Source organism: Lepidochelys olivacea (genome assembly GCF_965140295.1).
Source record: "Lepidochelys olivacea isolate rLepOli2 genome assembly, chromosome: 7".
In the NCBI taxonomy this organism is placed as follows: domain Eukaryota; kingdom Metazoa; phylum Chordata; order Testudines; family Cheloniidae; genus Lepidochelys; species Lepidochelys olivacea.
Window position 1 is genome coordinate 125,409,952 of NC_140417.1, and position 19,669 is coordinate 125,429,620.

Here is a 19,669-nt window from a genome sequence, read left to right on the forward strand (position 1 = left end):
CGGCTGCCTCTGAGCCCAGAGAGACACTAGGGCATCGTATGATCGGTCAGTGCGGTTCCCTCTGGGCAGCTGCCCATGGGCATTTCCAAAATGCCTTCCTGCTTGTGTCTGGATGAGCAGTTGTGGCTAAGGCAGCTGTGGCATTAGGCACCCTCTGGGAACACTGGCATGAATTGGCACAGCTACACATACTGGCCAGCTGTTTATGCGCGGGCACTGCTCCCATTAGCCAAGTCACCCGCTCCAAAACCATCAGCCAGACTTCCTGGGCTGAAAATCCCATGGCATGCACAAGTGCCTGGGTTTCCTTGTATGGGGGCGGAAGGGCGGGAAAGGCTAAGGCCTGCACTCATGTGACCATGGTAAAGAATCTCAGAAAGAGTCTGTTTCTTCTAACACTGAACAAGGAACTTTATTAGAATGAGGGAAACAGTACTCGCCCTAAAGCCACTCTGTCACTCCCACAGAGCTCCTGTCCAGAACCTTCCCCAGCCTCCTCCCGGTCTGCCTCCCTGCTACAAAGTTAAAGAACCAGCATGCATAGCCTCACAGGACTGCACACTCTTTAGGCTGGTAGCAGCCTTTCCCCCAGAGAGACCAGGGGGTGGGGGTTGTGGGATTCGGTGTGATTAGAGCCTGCAGTCTGTAGCCCAGAAGAGGTCACAAGTGGGGAGCATCTGCATGAGGGCGGCCTGGTGCTCCCTGTTTGAAAACACATTAACAGGTGCAGTAGGACAGAAGGAGAAGTCCCAGGAGTGGAGGGAGGCAGTGACATTGACTCGGGGAACCGGAGTCCCTGCCCATGGATAGATAGTCCTCGCCTCTCTCCAGCTATTCAACCCGCCCGCAGGACGCCTTCGGCGAGGCTCCTTGCAGTCAATGAGTCTAAATCGAGTTTGGATGCAATGAGTAGGAGGAGCTTAGGGAGGGGGCGTGGCCAGAGTTCAAGGACGAGACTGGTCAGTGCAGTGAAGCGGGGATTTGGGGGAAGCGCAGGCTTGGCCGAAAGAACCGGAGTGCTGGTGGCACCTTCCAGAGGTTTAGGGCGAGGACGTTGGTGCCTGGGGGGCTAGAAAGGGACGTGGGAATTGTAGTCAGTGGGAGGAGTTTAGGGAAGGGGCGTGACCAGCGCACTGAAGAGGTGGAGTAGGCGTGGTTAGCACTGTGACTGGTTGGAGGGGTGTGTCCAGAGTAGGCAGGGGGCGGGGTTCGGGGAAGGGGCGTGGCCAGCACAGCCAGGAGCTGGAGGAGTCGGCGCCGGCGCGGAGAGCACCGTGACTGCTTCCGGGGGCGTGGCCAGAGCGGGCAGTGGGCGGGGTTCGGGGAAGGGGCGTGGCCAGCACAGAGAGGGGGAGGAGTCGGCGCCGGCGCGGAGAGTAGCGTCACTGATTCCGGGGGCGTGGCCAGAGCGGGCAGCGGGCGGGGTTCGGGGAAGGGGCGTGGCCAGCACAGAGAGGGGGAGGAGTCGGCGCCGGCGCGGAGAGCACCGTGACTGCTTCCGGGGGCGTGGCCAGAGCGGGCAGCGGGCGGGGTTCGGGGAAGGGGCGTGGCCAGCACAGCGAGGGGGAGGAGTTGGAGGCGCCGGCGCGGAGAGCACCGGGACTGGGTCCGGGGGCGTGGCCAGAGCGGGCAGTGGGCGGGGTTCAGGGAAGGGGCGTGGCCAGCACAGGGAGGGGGAGGAGTTGGAGGCGCCGGCGCGGAGAGCACCGGGACTGATTCCGGGGGCGTGGCCAGAGCGGGCAGCGGGCGGGGTTCGGGGAAGGGGCGTGGCCAGCACAGAGAGGGGGAGGAGTCGGCGCCGGCGCGGAGAGCAGCGTCACTGATTCCGGGGGCGTGGCCAGAGCAGGCAGCGGGCGGGGTTCGGGGAAGGGGCGTGGCCAGCACAGCGAGGGGGAGGAGTTGGAGGCGCCGGCGCGGAGAGCACCGGGACTGGGTCCGGGGGCGTGGCCAGAGCGGGCAGTGGGCGGGGTTCAGGGAAGGGGCGTGGCCAGCACAGCGAGGGGGAGGAGTCGGCGCCGGCGCGGAGAGCACCGGGACTGGGTCCGGGGGCGTGGCCAGGGCAGGAGGCGGGGCCCGGCGCGCGAGGGGCGGGGGCGCGGCCCGCGGGGCGGGGCGGCCGGCGATTGGCCGCGGCGGGCGGGTCAGGTGACGCGCGGCGCCCCGCCACAGCCGGCCGGCCATGGACGAGAGCAGCCCTCTGGTGTCCCCGCAGCGGGCCCCGGCCGCCGCCGCCTACGGGCTGCCCGCGGGGCCGGGCGGCGCGGTGCGCGCGCTGCTGCCCCCCCCGCCGCCGCCCGGGCCCCCCCCCGGCGCCGCCGCCGCCGCGCCCTCCCCGCCCGGCTCCCCGCGCGCCCGCGACCGCGAGCGGCAGCCGCTGCTGGAGCGGGGCGCGGCGGGCGGCCGGGGCCCCGGGGCGGCGCAGGCGGCAGCGCAGGCGGCGGCGGCGCAGGCCCAGCGCGAGCGGAACGACTTCCCCGAGGACCCCGCCTTCGCCGAGGTGGTGCGGCTGGCGGAGGCGGCCAGCGAGCGCGGCGTCTTCCCGGAGCGCATCTACCAGGGCTCCAGCGGCAGCTACTTCGTCAAGGACCCGCAGGGGGTGAGAGTCGGGGGGGGGACCCGGGACCCGCCCCCCCCCGCCGGCCTGGCGCCCCCCCCCCCGCCGGCCCGGCGCCCCCCTCCCCCCCGCCGGCCTGATCCCCCCCGCCGGCCCGGCGCCCCCCTCCCCCCCGCCGGCCTGATCCCCCCCGCCGGCCCGGCGCCCCCCTCCCCCCCGCCGGCCTGATCCCCCCCGCCGGCCCGGCGCCCCGCCCCCCCCCGCGCCCCCCTCCCCCCCCGCCGGCCTGATCCCCCCCGGCGCCCCCCGCCCCCCCCCGCCGGCCCCGGCGCCCCCCGATCCCTCCGCGCCCCGATCCCCCCCCCGCCGGCCTGGCGCCCCCCGCCCCCCCCCGCGCCCTCCCGGCCTGCCCCCCCTGCTCTCTCCCCTGCCCGCCGCGCCGCCCCGCCCCCCCCGCGCCCTGACCCCGCCCGCCGGCCTGGTCCCGCCCTCCTCCCGCTGCGCCCTCCCCCCAGCTTGCCCCCGCCCGCCCCGCTCCCCCCTCCCGGTCTGGCGCCCCCCCGTCCACCTCCGCGCCCTCCCGGCCTGCCCCCCCTGCTCTCCCCCCCGCCCGCCGCACCCCCGCAGCGCCCTGACCCCTCCCCCCGGCCTGGTCCTGGCCTCGCTCCGCCGCTTCCTCCCGCCGGCCTGGCCCCCGCGCCCCCCGGGCCCTTCCTGGCAGCCGCGTAGCGGAGCTCGGGCCTCTCCGGCTTCCCCGTCCCGCCGGCGCCCTCCCGGCCTGCCCTCCCCCTCCGCCCGGTGCCCTGCCCTCCCCCTCCGCCCGGTGCCCTGCCCTCCTCCTGGTCTGGCTCCCCTGTCCCCCTCCCCCCCGCGCCCTCCCGGCCTGCCCCCCCTGCTCTCCCCCCCCCGCCCGCCGCACCCCCGCGGCGCCCTGACCCCTCCCGCCGGCCTGGTCCTGGCCTCGCTCCGCCGCTTCCTCCCGCCGGCCTGGCCCCCGCGCCCCCCAGGCCCTTCCTGGCAGCCGCGCAGCGGAGCTCGGGCCTCTCCGGCTTCCCCGTCCCGCCGGCGCCCTCCCCTCGCTGCGCCCGGGGGTGGGGGGCCTGGCCGCTCAGCAGCCCCTGTGCCCTGTAGGGACTCTCCCTCCCCCGCCCCGGGGCGGGGGGCCCGGCTCCGTCTCTCTGGGCGAGGAGGGGGTGTCGGGAAGAGAAGTGACCTGTCGGGGGGCTGTGCCCTGACCGCGCTTCCCCGGGGACTGCGGAGTGTGTCCGGGGTGCGATGCAAGAGCCTGGCCCGCCGCAGGGTGTGGGTCAGGTGCCGGCCCAGGCTGCCGGGTTGTGTCCCCGCTCCTAGCTGCACACCCCCTGGGGAGGCTGACCCCCGGCCTGGGTTTATGTCCTGCGCCACTTGTTGTTGACTGCAGAGTGAAGCATGGATTGGGCTCCCGGTGCTGTACACACTGGAGGATCCTGTCCTTGTCTGTGTCAAACCTCCGCCTACCCCACTTGCTGGGACTGCCCGGAGATGGGCCTGCTTGTTGCTAATGGACCCGGCTGCCTCTGAGTGAACCGGGCCAGTGGCTGGACGGCTCTGATTAGACCCCCAGGCCCGGCGGTGGCAGGCCAAGACCCCTTTTGAGTGTGTGAGACTGTGTAGGTCTCCCTGCTGCAGGGCTTGGCTGCCCAGAGTGCTCAGCCTCGTCCCATCTCCTGCAGCGTTCAGTGACTGAATAGCGTGGGCTTAGGACAGGGCTTTCTGGGCTGGAGTGGTGGCCAGGGCCTAGGAAAGTCTGTGTCGCCCTGGGCAGCTGCATCAGTTTAACCGAAGTGCGGCTTTCGACTGACAGGGGTGCCAGCTCTGGGTGCTGCTGATCGGTCTGGGGACCTCTTCTGGTTTTGACTGGGGAGCAGGTTTCAGCTAAACCCAAGTGTCCCCGCAGGTTTGCACTGGTTGTTACAGAGATCAGAAGCTGGGTTTGAATGAACAGTGCAGCCGTCCCACGCAGACAGGCCCAGAGGACATGCCAGTTGTCAGGACTCTGCCACGGAGTCTGACTCTGCGTGCTGGGGTTACACGCCTTGCCGTGGCCATTGTCCCAGCCAGGGATCTGGCGCTACAATCTCCGGGAGGGGCGCCGTAAGGGAGATAGACGCTCTCAGCCCAGGTCTGTCTGTGCTCCTGTCTCATTGCTTCGTTCCCTCACATCCCTATAGGCTTGGGCCTGCCTCCTAACTAACCCTCCCCACTGAACCCTTCCTGAGCCCATGGCTGTCACAGAGCCCCCCTCTCTGTGCCCCGGCCCTGTGGGGTCGCTGGCGCAGACTCTGTGGTATGGTGCTGTGGGAGCAGAGCAAGACATGTTCCCTGCAGGAGGGGGATGGACCAAGCCAGTGTGAAGTCCTCGCCATATCTCCACTCCCGGTGGGTCCGGTTGGCTGCGCTGCAGCATTCTCCAGGGCGCTGATCAGGGCTGGACGTGGGGCCGGGTGGCTGCCTTGTGACTCTGGCTGCTAACCGGATTAGTCTCGCTGCTGGTTCCTGGGGCTCCCTTGTCTATTGCTGCTCCTGGAGCAAGGCTTGGCTTGGCTGGGGTTTTCATAACACCAACTTCCCTGCCCCTGTCGGGGGCCAGCTGGGATTCTGGCTACCAGGTCTTCCACTGGCTGGGTCCTGGGGCGTAGGCGGCTCTGCCTCAGCCAGAGGTGAGGCAATAGAACCAATGAGCAACTTCCTTTTCACCCTGGCTCTGCGCCGTTCCCAGCAATGCAGAGAGTGTGTGTGGGTGGAAGCGTTGTCTGAGGGTGTGGCACTGGGGTTCAGTAGATGGGGGGGTTATTCCTGGCTTGGGTGCCTGCCCACCTCCTCGCAGGAGCTGCCCATAACCCTGTGTGTCTGGGGGGCTTTCAGGTGGGACGCAGTGCAGAAGGGCAGGGAGGGTCCTCCAGCCAGGAGATGGCAGAGGCCCAGAGCCCCTGAGTAGCTATCACCGCTGGGCAGCAAAGAGCACTTGTCAAGCACCGTAAGGAATGTGTGCAGCTGAGGGCCTGGCACTGTGGGGCTCGGTGTGTGTGGCTGCTTTTCTGGCCCCCATTGGCCCAATGCCTTCTCCCAACCCTGTCCTCCAGTCCTCTCTGCTTTTCCTGGGATTCCAAAGCACTCGACAAACAAGGAATGAAGCAGGTAGATCGGTGTTATGCCGTTCTGCAGGCGTAGAAGGGAAGGGACTCTTACAGGGTCACGCGGTGAATCAGTGACCGAGCCAGGAGCAAAACTGACCAGAGTAGCACTGAAATGCGGCCACCTCTGGGGTGGAGGGCCACAGCCCACTGTCCTGTGTGATGGATGAATGGATGGGAAGTTTGAGGATACCAGGGAAAACCTTACTACAGAGGGAAAGTGCCCCCCTGCTCTGCCCAGCCTGGGTGTCCTCTGGCACTTCAGAGCATGAAGGGCTGAACTGGACCTGATGGGATTCGACCCTGTGGTGCCAGGGAGTCTGACTTTTACACCTGACGCTCTATCTGCCTGGCCATCCCCTCCCAGTGATGGGGATCTCTGGGAACTTGCGCCAGAATCTGGGCAGGCCACACAGTGCTCCAGGGTCCTGGGCCCCCAGCCTGTGCTACCACCGGTTCCCAAGGGCTCCGTTCTCGGGCTTTGTGGTGGCATGAGGCTGTGGACAGTGGGGTGAGGGGCTTGCCCCCAGGTGCGGGGTCTGAAGTGCCACTGTTAAGGGAATGGAGCTGCAGTGTTCTGTGTGGGGCGCTCTGTCTCGTGCTGTGTTGCTGCCCTTCCTCTGTCGCCTGTCTCTCCTCCTGGGCACCTCGTTCAGATCCCTGGGCCTCCCTGCCAGTCGTGTGCCCCTGCCATTGGGGCCGGCTGCTCTGTGCGTGGCGAACAGACCCCTTGGTGCCCACTCCAGTCTCTCTTCCCCTCCCTCAGAGCAGGGCTCTTCCCCCGGCACGCTGCACTGCCAAGGACTTTGCCCTGCCACGGAGCCTCTTCTCCGCTCTCTCTGGGGATGGCCTCTCTGCAGTGGCAGGACAGGCAGCAGGGAGGCTGTGGGCATGCCGTGTGGGGTGAAGGGCAGGGGCCCCGCGCTGGCTGGGGGAGCGAGCCATCGTGGCTGTGCACCACTTCCTGCTTGTGGTCCCAGCCCGAGAAATGCCACCCACTGAAAGGGGACCTGTGACTGAACTGCTGAGACTGCTTGGCTCTGGCCTGGTCCCGAGGAGGGCGGGGTGGTCGTGCCCTGCTGAATCACATGGGGCCAGAACTGGGGGAGGCTGCAGCCGGCTGCTCCCAGCTGGCTGTCCCTCCGCCCCACGCCTGGCTGCTTGTGGTGAGCCCCTGAACCCCTCCCCTGGCCAGTGGTCCTGTGCACAGCTGTGGGGCCTGGAGAGAGCCCCTGGGGCTGAGGGGGTACAACTGACAGCTGGGGGGTGCTGACCATGCAGCTCATGGGTGCCTGGTTCAGGGGCTCAGCCCCTGGCTGGGCACACTGGGGCAGGAGTTGCTGGCTGGCGTGGTAAGGGGAGCCCCTCTCTCCCCAGCTGGAGCTGCCTCGAACTGAGAGCCCTTGAATCTCACCCGAGCAGCTAGTGCCAGGCCCCACTTGCTCCCTGCAGGGAGGGCAGGCACTGTGGGTGCTGAGCCCTGGTCCCTGAGCTCCCTCTGTCGCTGCCAGTGCCCCCTGCCACGCACTGCTGGGATCCCGACGCCTGCTGTCCTCGATACCCAGCCCTGGCTCCTCGCCCCGAGCTCCCCAGCTCAAACCGGGCAGCCGTCCCTTTCCGTGGGGTGCGTCGATCCCAGACACTGCCCCTGAGAGTCCCTCCCTTTCCCGATGCTCTGACTCCATCCCCTCTCTGTCTGCTGTAGTGCTCTGGGTCCTCCTCTGCCCTGGCGCTGTTGGGGCTGCATTCCCAGTGCGTGGGGCTCTGCCCTGCGTTGGGTTCCAGGGGCTGCTGGGATGGGGCCCCATAGTTTACACCTGCCATGGCCGAGCCAGTCAGTGGGTGGCAGGCAGGAGCCAAACCTGTCTCCACATGGCAGCGGGCCTGTGCCAGGGAAGGGTGCTCCAGGCTTTGGCAGGTTGGAGCAGGCCCCAGCCTGGGGATGAGGATCGTGTGCCCATGTGAGTTGCTCTCCAGGCCTGGCTGTCCTCTGCCAGTCTGACTGGTATGGGCTGGGCCACATTCACATCACTCCAGCCTGGGCAGCATGGGGCTGGGCCAGCTCTCCGCGGGGCTGTGCCCTGGCCCGTGGCCTCGGTGCCCTGGACTAGAGGGGCCTTTGCAGATGGCTCCAGCTCTGGGCTCTGCTGCAGAGACTGGTCCGCCTGGTCCCTGCCTCACCCTGCCCCTCGGCAGGTGCCCAGGGGCTCAGCTGCCAGGCCAGCATGTGTCACTCGGCTGCACTGGGTGTGGTGTGGGCATCTGCTGGGGGTGGGGACTCGCCGGTCAGCCGGTTCCCTTGGATGCAGACCCACGTGGCTCCTCTCACCTTAGGTGCTGAGCCAAGGGCTCAGTGACTCATGGGCTGGTGTCCCTGAAGTCAGGAGGCAGCTGCCTCTTCCCAGGGTCCCCTGCCGGGGGCTGGGGGGCACGTGTCTGGATCCAGGTCATGAGCAGGTCATGCCTCTAGCACCGCTCCCAGGCTCTGGCTGGAGAACGGGGCTGCCCTGATCGGGGCTGGCTGAGTCCTGCCTGGCTTCGAGCCCTTTTGGGTCCTGTGGCTGGACCCCAGTGGTGCACATGTGGGGAGTGATCTTCGTGCGTACCCTCCATGGACCGGGGTTTGTCATGGGGATGGTGAGATGTCCTGTCTCATCCAATGCAGAACCCCCATCCCAGCAGCAGGCTTGCGATGCCCATGTGCCAGGGGGGTTGGAGCCCGGGATGCTCTAGCTGGCCTGGAGCAGTTCACTTGCAATAGGTCAAGGTGGAGATGGGTCCCCCAGCCCACGAGTGTGTGTCCTGTCCGCTCCCCCCAGAGCCCTTGCATCTCCGTGGTGGTGGGGCCTGGGCAAGGCTCCTGCTACAGTGCCATGGGGACCTTCTTGTATCCACTGCCTCATCCCTGGGCGTGGGTCCAGCCCCTGCCTGCGAGTGTCTTCCCTACTGCCTGGAGCCTGCCGTGGGGTGAGCAGGGCTTTGTGGCAGGTCCGGCCCCTCCGCTTTCAGAGGGTCTCCGGCTCCAGGCCTACAGCCTCTAGGGGCAGTGTGCTGGCGTCACTGGCAGAGCAGCACCAAGGCCTCTGGGTGGTGAACGAGTCCCGGGTGGAGCCATGTCCTGTCCTGTGCCCACTGGTCCCTTGGCTCTGGGGACAGGCTGACCCTCCCTGGGCTTCTGGGGCCCGGGGTGACAGGAGTGGCCTGGGGCAGGGGGTGAGGGGGCCTGGGTGGTGCTGCCATTGCTCTTGCTGCTCTCCACGGCCCGGCGGCCCCCAGGGCGGCCCAGGGTGCTGGCCTGCAGGAGGGGGCGGGGAGGGAACCAGTCAACTCATGGCACTTTGGAAGCCCCCTTTGGAGTGGGGATTCCTGGTGCTACAGGGTGGGGTCCCCCCCCCGAAGGTTTCCAGCCACGCCCCAAACATTCCAGCTCCTTACCGAGCAGCAGGCGGGTTCTGGCAGGCCCTACCGCTGGTCCCGGTGTGGGGGCTGGGCAGCCCTCACCTCCCTGAGCTGCTGCCCAGGCTGTGAGGGGCCTGGCCCGCCGGCTGAGCTGTGGGTCAGCTGGGAAGAGGCTCAAACTCCCTGGTGGCCAAGTCCAGCCCGAGCCAGGGGCCCCCGGGGGGGGGGTGTGTGTGCGCGCAGGGACGAGCCAGGTAGGAAATCCCTGCTGAGAGGCATGCAGTCTGTTCCCTGCTGCTGCAGAGTCCTCCCTTCTCTCCCTGGTGGGGTTTGTTAGGAGCCAGTGGGGGCTCAGAGGTCCAACTGGTGGGAGGTTCGTCCCTGCTGTCCCACATCCCTCCCCTGCAGAGACCCAGCTGCCTCCCTCTGTCTCCAGAAAATCATCGGTGTCTTCAAGCCCAAGAATGAGGAGCCCTACGGGCAGCTGAACCCCAAGTGGACCAAATGGCTGCAGCAGCTCTGCTGCCCTTGCTGCTTCGGGAGAGACTGCCTGGTCCTCAACCAGGGCTACCTGTCCGAGGCCGGTGCCAGCCTGGTGGACCAGAAACTGGAGCTCAACATTGTTCCCCGCACAAAGGTGAATGGGGGTGGGGGGCAGAGCCAGTCATTGGGTGGGCTGCTTTTCCACACCCCCGCAGCTCTGCTGGTTCCCCCGCGGTTCCTGCCCTGCCGCCCCCCACCCCCCCCAGCCCTTGGCTCTCGCGGGTCCTGCGCTCCTGGGCGTAGGCTGCTGGCCTAGGAACAGGCAGAGTCCCAGCCCACGCTGCGGGAAGGCCACGTCCCACCTAGGGTCCAGCAGCTCTGCCTGTGCTCCGCGCTGACCGCTGTCCCCCCCCCAGGTGGTGTATCTGGCCAGCGAGACTTTCAACTACAGTGCCATTGACCGGGTGAAGTCCAGAGGGAAAAAGCTGGCCCTGGAGAAGGTGCCAAAAGTTGGGCAACGATTCAACCGCATCGGCCTGCCGCCAAAGGTAGGGGCTGTCAGAGACCCCCTGGGGCTGCCCTGTGTCCGCAGCCCCCTCACCTGGTGTCACGCAGTGTGCGGGAGTCAGGGCCCTACACCCCCACTTCCTGTGATTCCCTGTGACTCTCAGCCAGCCAGTAAAATGGAAGGCTTATTGGAGGACAGGAGCACAGTCCCAAACAGAGCTTGTTGGTACAACTAGGACCTCTCAGACAGGTCCTTTTGGGGGGCAGGGAGCGTAGACCCCAGCCTTGGGGTTCCCTCCATTTCCCCAGTCCACTCCCAACTCAAAACCCCTTCCTGCTGACTCACCCAGCCTCCGGCTCCTCCTCTAGCCTTTGTCCAGCTTCCCAGGCAAAAGGTGTCACCTCGCCCCAACCCTCCTTCTGGCTCAGGTGACAGGCTCAGGTATTGTCCCGGTAGTGAAGCCACCCCCTGCTATCCCATCCCCCATGCAGACAGTCCCAGTAAAACTCCCCTGCCACATCCCCAGGTCAATCCTCCCTGCTCCGTCACACCTGGCCTCTCTGCTGCAGGTGGGCTCCTTCCAGCTCTTCGTGGAAGGCTACAAGGACGCGGATTACTGGCTGCGGCGCTTCGAGGCGGAGCCGCTCCCCGAGAACACCAACCGGCAGCTGCTGCTGCAGTTCGAGAGGCTGGTGGTCCTGGACTACATCATCAGGAACACAGGTGGGGCTGGTGCCGCACCCATGCCCAGGAGCCCCAGCATTGGGCCTTGCTGCCTGGAGGGAGCTGGGGAGGGGGAGAGCAATGAGTGGGGAGTCAGCATATTGCTGCCCCAGGACGGGGGGAGGGTGCGGAGTCGCTGCACCCCCTGCCACAGGGCAGCTGTGACTGGGGTGGATCACGGCAGCTAACAGCACCACTTCCCTGACACGAATGGTGTAGCCAGGGGAGGCAGAAGGTCATAGCTCAGGCTGGCCTGGCCGGGGCCCTGCGGTTAAAACCCTGTCTGCAGCTGGAATGCCAAGGAGCTGGAGCTGCGGTTCTATCCCTGCTTGGCACTGGCCTGGGCAGGGGGGTTCGTGACTGGCTTGGGGGAACGCTCCCCTCCTCAGCACCGTGCCAGGCAGAGTCTGGCCCTGCTCGGTCTGGGAGTGGGGTGGGTCTCCTGGCCTTGGGGCCTGAGCTTGGTCCAGCTGCCAAGGCAGGGCTGGAGGGGAAGATGCCGCTCCTGGGCTGTGCCTGTGAATGCTCCCAAACTGTTCGGTCTCTGGGGGTGACGTATTTGGGGGCAGCCCTGGCTGGCTTGGGGCCTGGAGCCGTTTCCCAGGGTAGAGTTCCCTTTGCCAGCCACTGAGCTTCCCCTGGGGCCCTCGTGTGTGGTTCTATCTTCCCCCTCCCCCGTCCCCTCCCCCCAAAATCCCTGGAGGAGTCTGTGTCCCTCCCGTGTGCCGCGCGCACCCAGAGGGTTACGTGGCCCAGGGTTGCCCTGGTGCTGCTGGAGACTGTGACCCCCCACTCCGTCCCTCGCATGCCCGAGCAGGGAGCTTTGGTGCTGCTCCTCCCCAAACAGGGCAGGTCCTGTAGTGACGTCCACTGGTTCTGCTCCCTGCAGATCGAGGCAATGACAACTGGCTGATCAAGTATGACTGCCCGCTGGACAGCACAAGTGTGCGGGTGAGTGGGGAGGGGGCTGGGCAGGGAGCGTGGGGAAAGTCACTGGACTGTCAGGCAGCAGAGGCGAGTTCTGAATGTGCTGAGGTTCTGGGTCTTCTCTCCAGTGGTGGGGAGTTGCCCAGCCCCATGGATGGTTCTCGCAAGCCTCCCCTTCTGGCTGATGGCAGTGTGATTTACATGGACCGAGGCTCTTGTCAGGGGAGGAGCCAGGGCCCATTCTGTGCAGGTGATGGCATAGGGATGCAGATGGGGAGCTGGGCTCTGTTTAGGTACCATGTGGCAGGCTGGAGACATGTGCTTGTGATGGTGTTGCTAGGTAGACTCGTCGTCCCCACAACAGTAGTGCGATGTGGCAGTCGAGCTGTGGCTCATTCAGTCTCTCAGCGACGTGAGGGCTCCCAGCCCCGCTGTGAAGCCCCAAAGGCTGTGTGGTCTGAGCCCCAGCCAGCTGCAGGTGGTATTGGCCAATTCTTGGCACTCTCGAAGCAGGAGGGGCGTTGGGAGCTAGAAGGGACCATTGTGGGCATCTCATCTGACCTCCTGTATAACACAGGGCAGAGACCTGCCCTGCAATAATTCCTAGGGCAGAGCTTCAAAAACATCCCGTCTGGATTTAACAATGGCTGGTGATGGAAAATCCACCCCGAGCCTGGGAAGTCGTTTCAGTGGTTAATGTACACCTCATTTCCAGCCTCTATCTGTGTAGCTTCAACGTCCAGCCACTGGACTGAGTGAAGCCTTCTTTGGCTGGACTGCAGAGCTTGTGGTTAAATATCTGTCCCCCTTGTAGGTGCTGACAGACAGATCGAGTCACCCCTTAGCCTTCTCCTTGTTAAGCTAAATAGATTGAGCTCCTTGAGTCTGTCACTATCAGGCAGGTTTTCTAATCCTTTAATCATTCCCGTGACTCTTCTCTGACCCCTCTCCAATTTACCCACATCCTTCTTGACTTTGTGTGCACCAGAACTGGACACCAGTGCCAAATCCAGAGGTAAAATCACCTCTCTGCTCCTTCTCAAGTCCCCTGTTTATGCATCCCAGGATCGCATTTGTTCTTTTAGCCACAGCGTCACCCTGGTATGTTTAAAAAATGTAAAAAAAAAAATTAAAAATAGAATGAATGGAAGAAAGGGGAAATTTGGTAGAAATAAATATTCATCAGAAGTTGGGAATTGTAGAAAATGTGATAAGGGAAGTCCAGGGAGACGCAGAGAAATCCATGGCCAGCAGAGTGAGGGACAATAAGGAGGAGCCTGACAATGGTATTGGTCCATTGACAGATGGAAATGGTGGTAGAATTATTAGTGATAAGGCAGAAAAGGCAGAAATGTTCAGTAAACATTAATATTCTGGGGGCAAAAAAAAAATTATATCTCATTGTATGGAGACAATACTATTTCAATTCACCTTGTACCTCTGGAGGGTGTTAGACATTAGTAAAGTTAGACATTTTTAAATCAGCAAGTCCAGGTAACTTGCATTCAAGAGTTTAAAAAGAGCTGCCTGAGGAACTCCCTGGACCATTAATGTTGATTTTCAATAGGTTATGGAGCACTGGGAAAGTTCCAGAAGACTGGAAGAAAGCTACTGTTATGCCAATTTTTAAAAAGGGTAAACAAGATGACCTGGGTAATTATAGGCCTGACAGCTATCCTGGGCAAGATAATGGAGTTGCTAATGCAGGACTCAGTTACTAAAGAACTAAAGGAGCATAATGTAATTAAAGCAAATGAGTTCAGATTTATGGAAATTAGATCCTGTCAAATTGGATATATTCTTTGATGGAGATTATAAGTTAAGTTGATAAAGTGGACATAGTGTACTTAGATTTCCAGAAAGCCTTTGACAAGGTCCCTCACCAAAGGCTCTTACGTAAATTAAGTTGTCATGGGATAAGAGGGAAGATCCTTTCATGGATTGAGAACTGGTTAAAAGACAGGGAACAAAGGGTAGGAATAAATGGTAAATTTTCAGAAAGGAGGGGGTAACTAGTGGTGTTCCCCAAGGGTCAGTCCTAGGACCAATCCTATTCAACTTATTGATAAATGATCTGGAGAAAGGTGTAAACAGCGAGGTGGCAAAGTTTGCAGATGATACTAAACTGCTCAAAATAGTTAAGACCAAAGCAGACTGTGAAGAACTTCAAAAAGATCTCACAAAACTAAGGGATTGGGCAACAAAATGGCAAATGAAATTTAATGTGGATAAATGTAAAGTAATGCACATTGGAAAAAATAATCCCAATTATACATACAATATGATGGGGGGCTAATTTAGCTACAACTAATCAGGAGAAAGATCTTGGAGTCATCGTGGATAGTTCTCTGAAGATGTCCACACAGTGTGCAGCGGCAGTCAAAAAAGCAAACAGGATGTTAGGGAATCATTAAAAAAGGGATAGAGAATAAGATGGAGAATATCTTATTGCCCTTAAATAAATCCATGATACGCTCACATCATGAATACTGCATACAGGTGTGGTCCCCTCATCTCAAAAAAGATATGTTGGCATTAGAAAAGGTTCAGAAAAGGGCAACTAAAATGATTAGGGTCCCATATGAGGAGAGATGAAAGAGGCTAGGACTTTTCAGCTTGGAAAAGAGGAGACTAAGGGGGGATATGATAAAGGTGTATAAACTCATGAGTGGTGTGGAGAAAGTGAATTAGGAAAAGTTATTTACTTGTTCCTATCATATAAGAACTAGGGGTCACCAAATGAAATTAATGGGCAGCAGGTTTAAAACAAATCAAAGGAAGTTGTTCTTCACTCAGTGCACAGTCAACCTATGGAACTCCTTGCCTGAGGAGGTTGTGAAGGCTAGGACTATAATAGGGTTTAAAAGAGAACTGGATAAATTCATGGAGGCTAAGTCCATTAATGGCTATCAGCCAGGATGGGTAAGGAATGGTGTCCCTAGCTTCTGTTTGTCAGAGGGTGGAGATGGATGGCAGGAGAGAGATCACTAGATCATTACCTGTTAGCTTCACTCCCTCTGGGGCACCTGGCATTGGCCACTGTCAGGAGACAGGATACTGGGCTGGATGGACCTTTGGTCTGACCCAGTCTGGCCATTCTTATGTTCTTAAGGTAATAGTGCTTATGAAACATACTTAGACTTCTGTAAGGCATTTGACTTGGGACTGCATGACATTTTGAATTTAAAAAAAAAAATGAACAATATAAAATTAACCTGGCACACATGAAATGGACTAAACGCTGGGTAACTGATAGGTCTCAAAATGTCACTGTAACTGGGGAATTATCATTGAGTAGATCTGTTTCCAGTGAGGTCCTGCAGGGATCAGTTCTTGGCCCTACACAATGTAAGTTTTATCAATGACCAGGAAGAAAACATAAAATCATCCCTGATAAAGTTTGCAGATGACCCAAAATCTGGGGGGGGTGGTAAATAGCAGAGGACAGGTCACAGATACAGCGTGATCTGCATCGCTTGGCAAACGAGCACGAGTAAACAATGTGCATTTTCACGCGGCTAAATGTCAATGTACACACCTAGGGACAAAGACTGCAGGTCACACTTACAGGCTGGGGGACTCCGTCCCGGGAAGATTCCTAACTTCTGATTTATACTCATTACTATCAACTCCCCTGTCTCCCATTTGTGTGTACTATCTCGTTATTTGTTATAGCTGCTGTCACTTCCCCCTAAACCAGTTCAGTTTTGTTTAATCAGCGGAACCCTCTTCCTCAATTGTGGCTTTTGGGCCATCCAGTGAAGTGTTCTTAAATGATCCCCAATGATCATTCACATTGGTCTCATTAAACTCTCCCTCCCAGCTGATTTGGCTCATCATTGTTTTTAAGCTTTGTGAAACTGGCCTTGTTAAAGCCCCAAGTATTTATACCACTGGCCTGGGCTTCTTTCTGCTTCCATGTTATAAGTGTGATCAGTCACGATCACTTGTACCTAAGGTCCCATTAACTTCTAGTTATGTGGTCAGCTCCTCCTTATCTGTAGGACAACGTCTGCTAGAGAATTCCCCCAAGTTGGCTGCAGCACTTTGAGTTTGGAAACTGTCATTAATAATGGTTAGAAATTCCAAGGATGTCTTAAAGCTGTCAGCAGGAGACCTCCGGCGCATGTCACTCAAATCACAGTCCCCCCAATTATGTGGCTTTTTCCTACATGTTAGAGACAGGTGTGTAAGGAGCCGGTCCCCATGTGATTTGAGTTCAGTGCCAGCCCTGACCCCTCAGTGCAGTGCACCGGCTCCTGTGCCCAGGGCAGTATGTTGGCAGTGAGGGGAGTCTGGGATGAGAGCGGAGGAGCCAGGCAGCAGGTGGTTCAGAACAGAGGAAGTGCCCGGGGCAGGGACCAGGCTGCATGGTGGTGCCAGGGGTGAGTGCTGGGCTCTGGCTTCCCTGCCCCTGGTGACTCCTGATCGATTTGTTTCCCCTGTAGGACTCTGAGTGGGTGGTGGTGAAGGAGCCCATCATCAAACTGGCTGCCATAGACAACGGCTTGGCCTTCCCCCTGAAGCACCCCGACTCCTGGAGAGCATGTAGGTCCCTCTGCTGCGCTCCTGCTCGCGAACCTGGGGCCAGCCTGGTGCTTTGACAACTTGTCTTATGCTGGCAATCCCCCGGGCTAGTCCTGCAGCCCCGCACCAGCTCCCTGGAGCCAGCCGGGCACCATGCTCCCAGAAGCAGCAGGGTGGCCTCAGTTCCCCCTGGGGGCTGGGAGATGGTTCAAGGGGTGGGAGCCATGGCAAGAGGGCTCATGCCAGCCCCCCAACGGGTGGAGCTGTCCCCAGGGCACCAGGCTGTGACCCCCATGCCATCCTTCGCAGGCCAGGGCTGAGCACATGGCTCTGACCTCAGCTCTGGCTCTTCCCCCCCCCAGACCCCTTCTACTGGGCATGGCTGCCCCAGGCCAAAGTCCCCTTCTCACAGGAGATCAAAGACCTGATCCTCCCAAAGGTTTCCGACCCCAACTTCGTCAAAGACCTGGAGGAGGATTTGTACGAACTCTTCAAGGTCAGGTGGGGGCCTGGGAGGGAGGGAGGTCTGTCATGTAGATGGGAGGGGCTGGCCTGGGTGGTGCAATGAGACCCTTTCAGAGCCAGGGGGTGGGGGGCTCAGCCTGCGTGGGGTGGGTTTTGCTGCATCCTGCTAGCACCTTCTTGGGGGAGCAGAAATCCCAGGCAGCAGCTGCTGTCAGGGCAGGGGCCTTGCTGCCTAGGGCCCGGGGGTCTCGCAGCAGGGGTCTGCGTCCAGGGTCTCTCTGCCTTGGTGAGGGAGACGGGCGTGTCACTGCCGGGGGGTGGGGCGTGTCGCTGCCTTGGCGGGGGGGGTGTCTCGCTGCCTGGGTGAGGGAGGCAGGGGTGTTGTTGCCAGGGCCTGGGGTCTCACTGCCTTGGGGGGTGAGGGGTGTCTCGCTGCCTGTCCCTCACTGCCGTTTCTCTTGCAGAAGGACCCTGGCTTTGACCGGGGGCAGTTCCACAAGCAGATTGCTGTCCTGAGGGGCCAGGTATGCTGGGAAGGCCCCTCTTGGTGGGGCGGGGCAACGGCTCCCTCTTGCCCTGTGGGCAGGCATGGCAGGGGCATGCTGGGCGCTGCAGTGTGGGACACTGGCCTAGTGCCCCTCAGGGGGGACAGTGGCCCCGGCAGTTCCCTGGTCTGCGGTGCCTAGGGCAGGAGTCCTGGACTCAGCATCCCTTCTGCTCTGTTGCCTAGATCCTGAACCTGACACAGGCCCTGAAGGACGGGAAGAGCCCCCTACACCTGGTGCAGATGCCACCGGTGATCGTGGAGACGGCACGCTCCCACCAGCGCAGCGCCAGCGAATCCTACACACAGAGCTTCCAGAGCCGCAAGCCCTTCTTCTCCTGGTGGTAGCTGGCTGCTGGGCCCCCTGGGCTGGCTGGAGCAGTGCTGGCCTGCTCCTGTCTGCTGCTGCGGACCTGCAGCCAGGACTCTACGCTCCAGGAGAGGGCAGGTGCATCTGGGGGAACTTCCAGCTGAACTCTGCCCGGGCAGAGCCATGGATTCCCCGTGCTGCGGGGCTTGGACGCAGCCTGGCAGAGCCCAGCTCCAGCTGCAAACTGCCTGCTCAGCAGGAGTCCTCAATGCAGCTGCTGAGTGAGTGGAGCCGGGGCCTGCCTCCTGCATGTGGTTCTGAGCCCATCTGCTCCCTGCTGGGGCTGGGATCCGCCCACCCCTCAGGAACCCAGGCTGCTCGCTGACTGCAGGGGAATAAAGGCAGCCAGTGTCAGCTGGAAGTGGCCCTGCTGGGCTGCCCCCCCTCCCCACTGGCTGTTTGGAGCTGGTGTCCCTGGAGAGGAGGCATGTGCATGAGTTGAGGGGCTGGCACAGGAGACCCAGCACGTGCCCAGGGCTGAGCTGGCAGGGGGCAGCAGGCCTGGGGGTGCCCCAAACAGCTGCGCTATTGAGTGTTTGTAGTTGCCCTTCCTGCAGAGGGGAGAGCAGGGGCTGGAGACTGTGGATCCCAGGGAGCGCTGAGCACCTTGGCACAGGAGTGATGCATGCTGGGACCTGGCCCCACTTCATAGGAAAGCTGAGGGCCCTGGTATGGGAGCTGCTTGTCCCCCTTCCCCACTGGGCACAGGGTGATCTATCCTGGTTTAGCTGGCCTGCCATTATTCCACCCTCTCTCCTATATGAGGGGCCCATGTTCCCCTCTGCTCCTGCCCTCAGGCTGCTGGGCAGGCCCTCTGTCCAGGGGCACTCGCCCTCTGCTCTGCAGGCCCTGGCTGCATGTTGGGGCAGCCTGGCTTCACTTCTCAAGGGAGCCATGCCAGCCCTTCCCAGCCAGGGGGGAGTTCAGCCTGGCATGGGGGGGCTGGTGCCTGCTAGGTGAGCTATGGCTGCTGGAAGGGTTCTGGCTCCATACATCTGTACGGCTCCCTCTTCCCCACCCTGTTGCTGGTCCTGCAGCCAGGCGGCTTGCCTCATGGGCACTGCCCAGGGGCAGTTCTGGGCATCATACAGCTGGTTCCCAGGCTGGGCCTGGGCCAAGCTCCTCCTCCTGGTCCTGCCCCAAGCCCCCTGGGGTGGCCTAGCAATAGCAGTGGGGCTCAGGCTGTGCTGCCCCATTGGGGCAGGGGGGTTGGGCACATTCCCCTCCATGAACGGAAGTGGGTGGGGGGAGTCAGGCTCTGGGGCAGGCCTGGGCTGCAGTACCTGGGCCCCTGTGCGCTGGAGCTGGCCAGGGGCTTCGTGGGCTGTGGCCACTGCTAGCAAGCCGGAGGCAAGATTCCATCTTTTTGGCGGCTGCTGCTGCTGCAACCTGACCTGTAATGTATCGTTCTCATGCACTGTTGAAATGTATGTAATGTATTTAAACCCATGCACCAGCTGAGTCAGACCTGCCTTTCCCTGTGGGGCTCTGGGGGTGGGGAGAGGTGACACCTGCTGCAGCTGGGGGGTGAGTGCCCCTCTGCCTGTGGGTGCCACTTGCTCCTGTCTGCCCCTGGGGGCTGTGATGTGACACTTATCAGGCAGGGCCTGTGGCCTACCACGACCTGTCACTGATAAGTCTGGGCTGGGGGTGCTGTCCTTGCTCTAGTGCCCCAGGGAGCTACTCTCCTGGGCCTGAACCCAGCTGCAGGAGTAGGGGGAGCTGCTGCAGCCAGGCTGGAGCAAGGGGCAGCAGCTGGGGGCTGTGCCCTGCTGAGCTGGCTGCGGTCAGTAGAACAGGCCCGTCTCCCTGAGGCCCCAATGCTTCCAGCACCTGTGCTGCTGTAGCTGACCTGCCTGCCATGGGCACAGGGCAAAGCTGCTGTCAGCTGTGAGGAATGCCCTGCAGAGCTGGGCATCTAGGGGTGCCCCCTGGGGGCTGGCAGCTGTGGGCATGCTGCTTGCTGCCTGAAGCTAGAGCCCTGTCTGTCAGGGCC

General features: G+C 61.7%; 1 protein-coding gene across 1 annotated transcript; it reads left to right on the forward strand.

Annotated features, from left to right (window-relative positions):
* Positions 1-2,166: 2,166 nt before the first annotated feature.
* Positions 2,167-19,134, forward strand: PI4K2A (phosphatidylinositol 4-kinase type 2 alpha). Its single transcript, XM_084635079.1, has 9 exons — positions 2,167-2,596; positions 9,563-9,763; positions 10,026-10,157; positions 10,687-10,840; positions 11,730-11,791; positions 16,216-16,315; positions 16,657-16,790; positions 17,224-17,283; positions 17,490-19,134. The coding sequence occupies exons 1-9, from the start codon at positions 2,180-2,182 to the stop codon at positions 17,649-17,651; spliced, it is 1,422 nt and encodes a 473-aa protein (XP_084491205.1). The 5' UTR covers positions 2,167-2,179; the 3' UTR covers positions 17,652-19,134.
* The last annotated feature ends 535 nt before the right edge of the window (positions 19,135-19,669 follow it).

Excerpts from the sequence above, each read along its gene's own strand:
- PI4K2A (XM_084635079.1), top strand. The coding sequence starts at position 2,180 with ATGGACGAGAGCAGCCCTCTGGTGTCCCCGCAGCGGGCCCCGGCCGCC. Across the intron at positions 10,158-10,686 it reads GCATCGGCCTGCCGCCAAAG|GTGGGCTCCTTCCAGCTCTT; the intron begins GTAGGGGCTGTC and ends TCTCTGCTGCAG. Across the intron at positions 11,792-16,215 it reads TGGACAGCACAAGTGTGCGG|GACTCTGAGTGGGTGGTGGT; the intron begins GTGAGTGGGGAG and ends TTTCCCCTGTAG.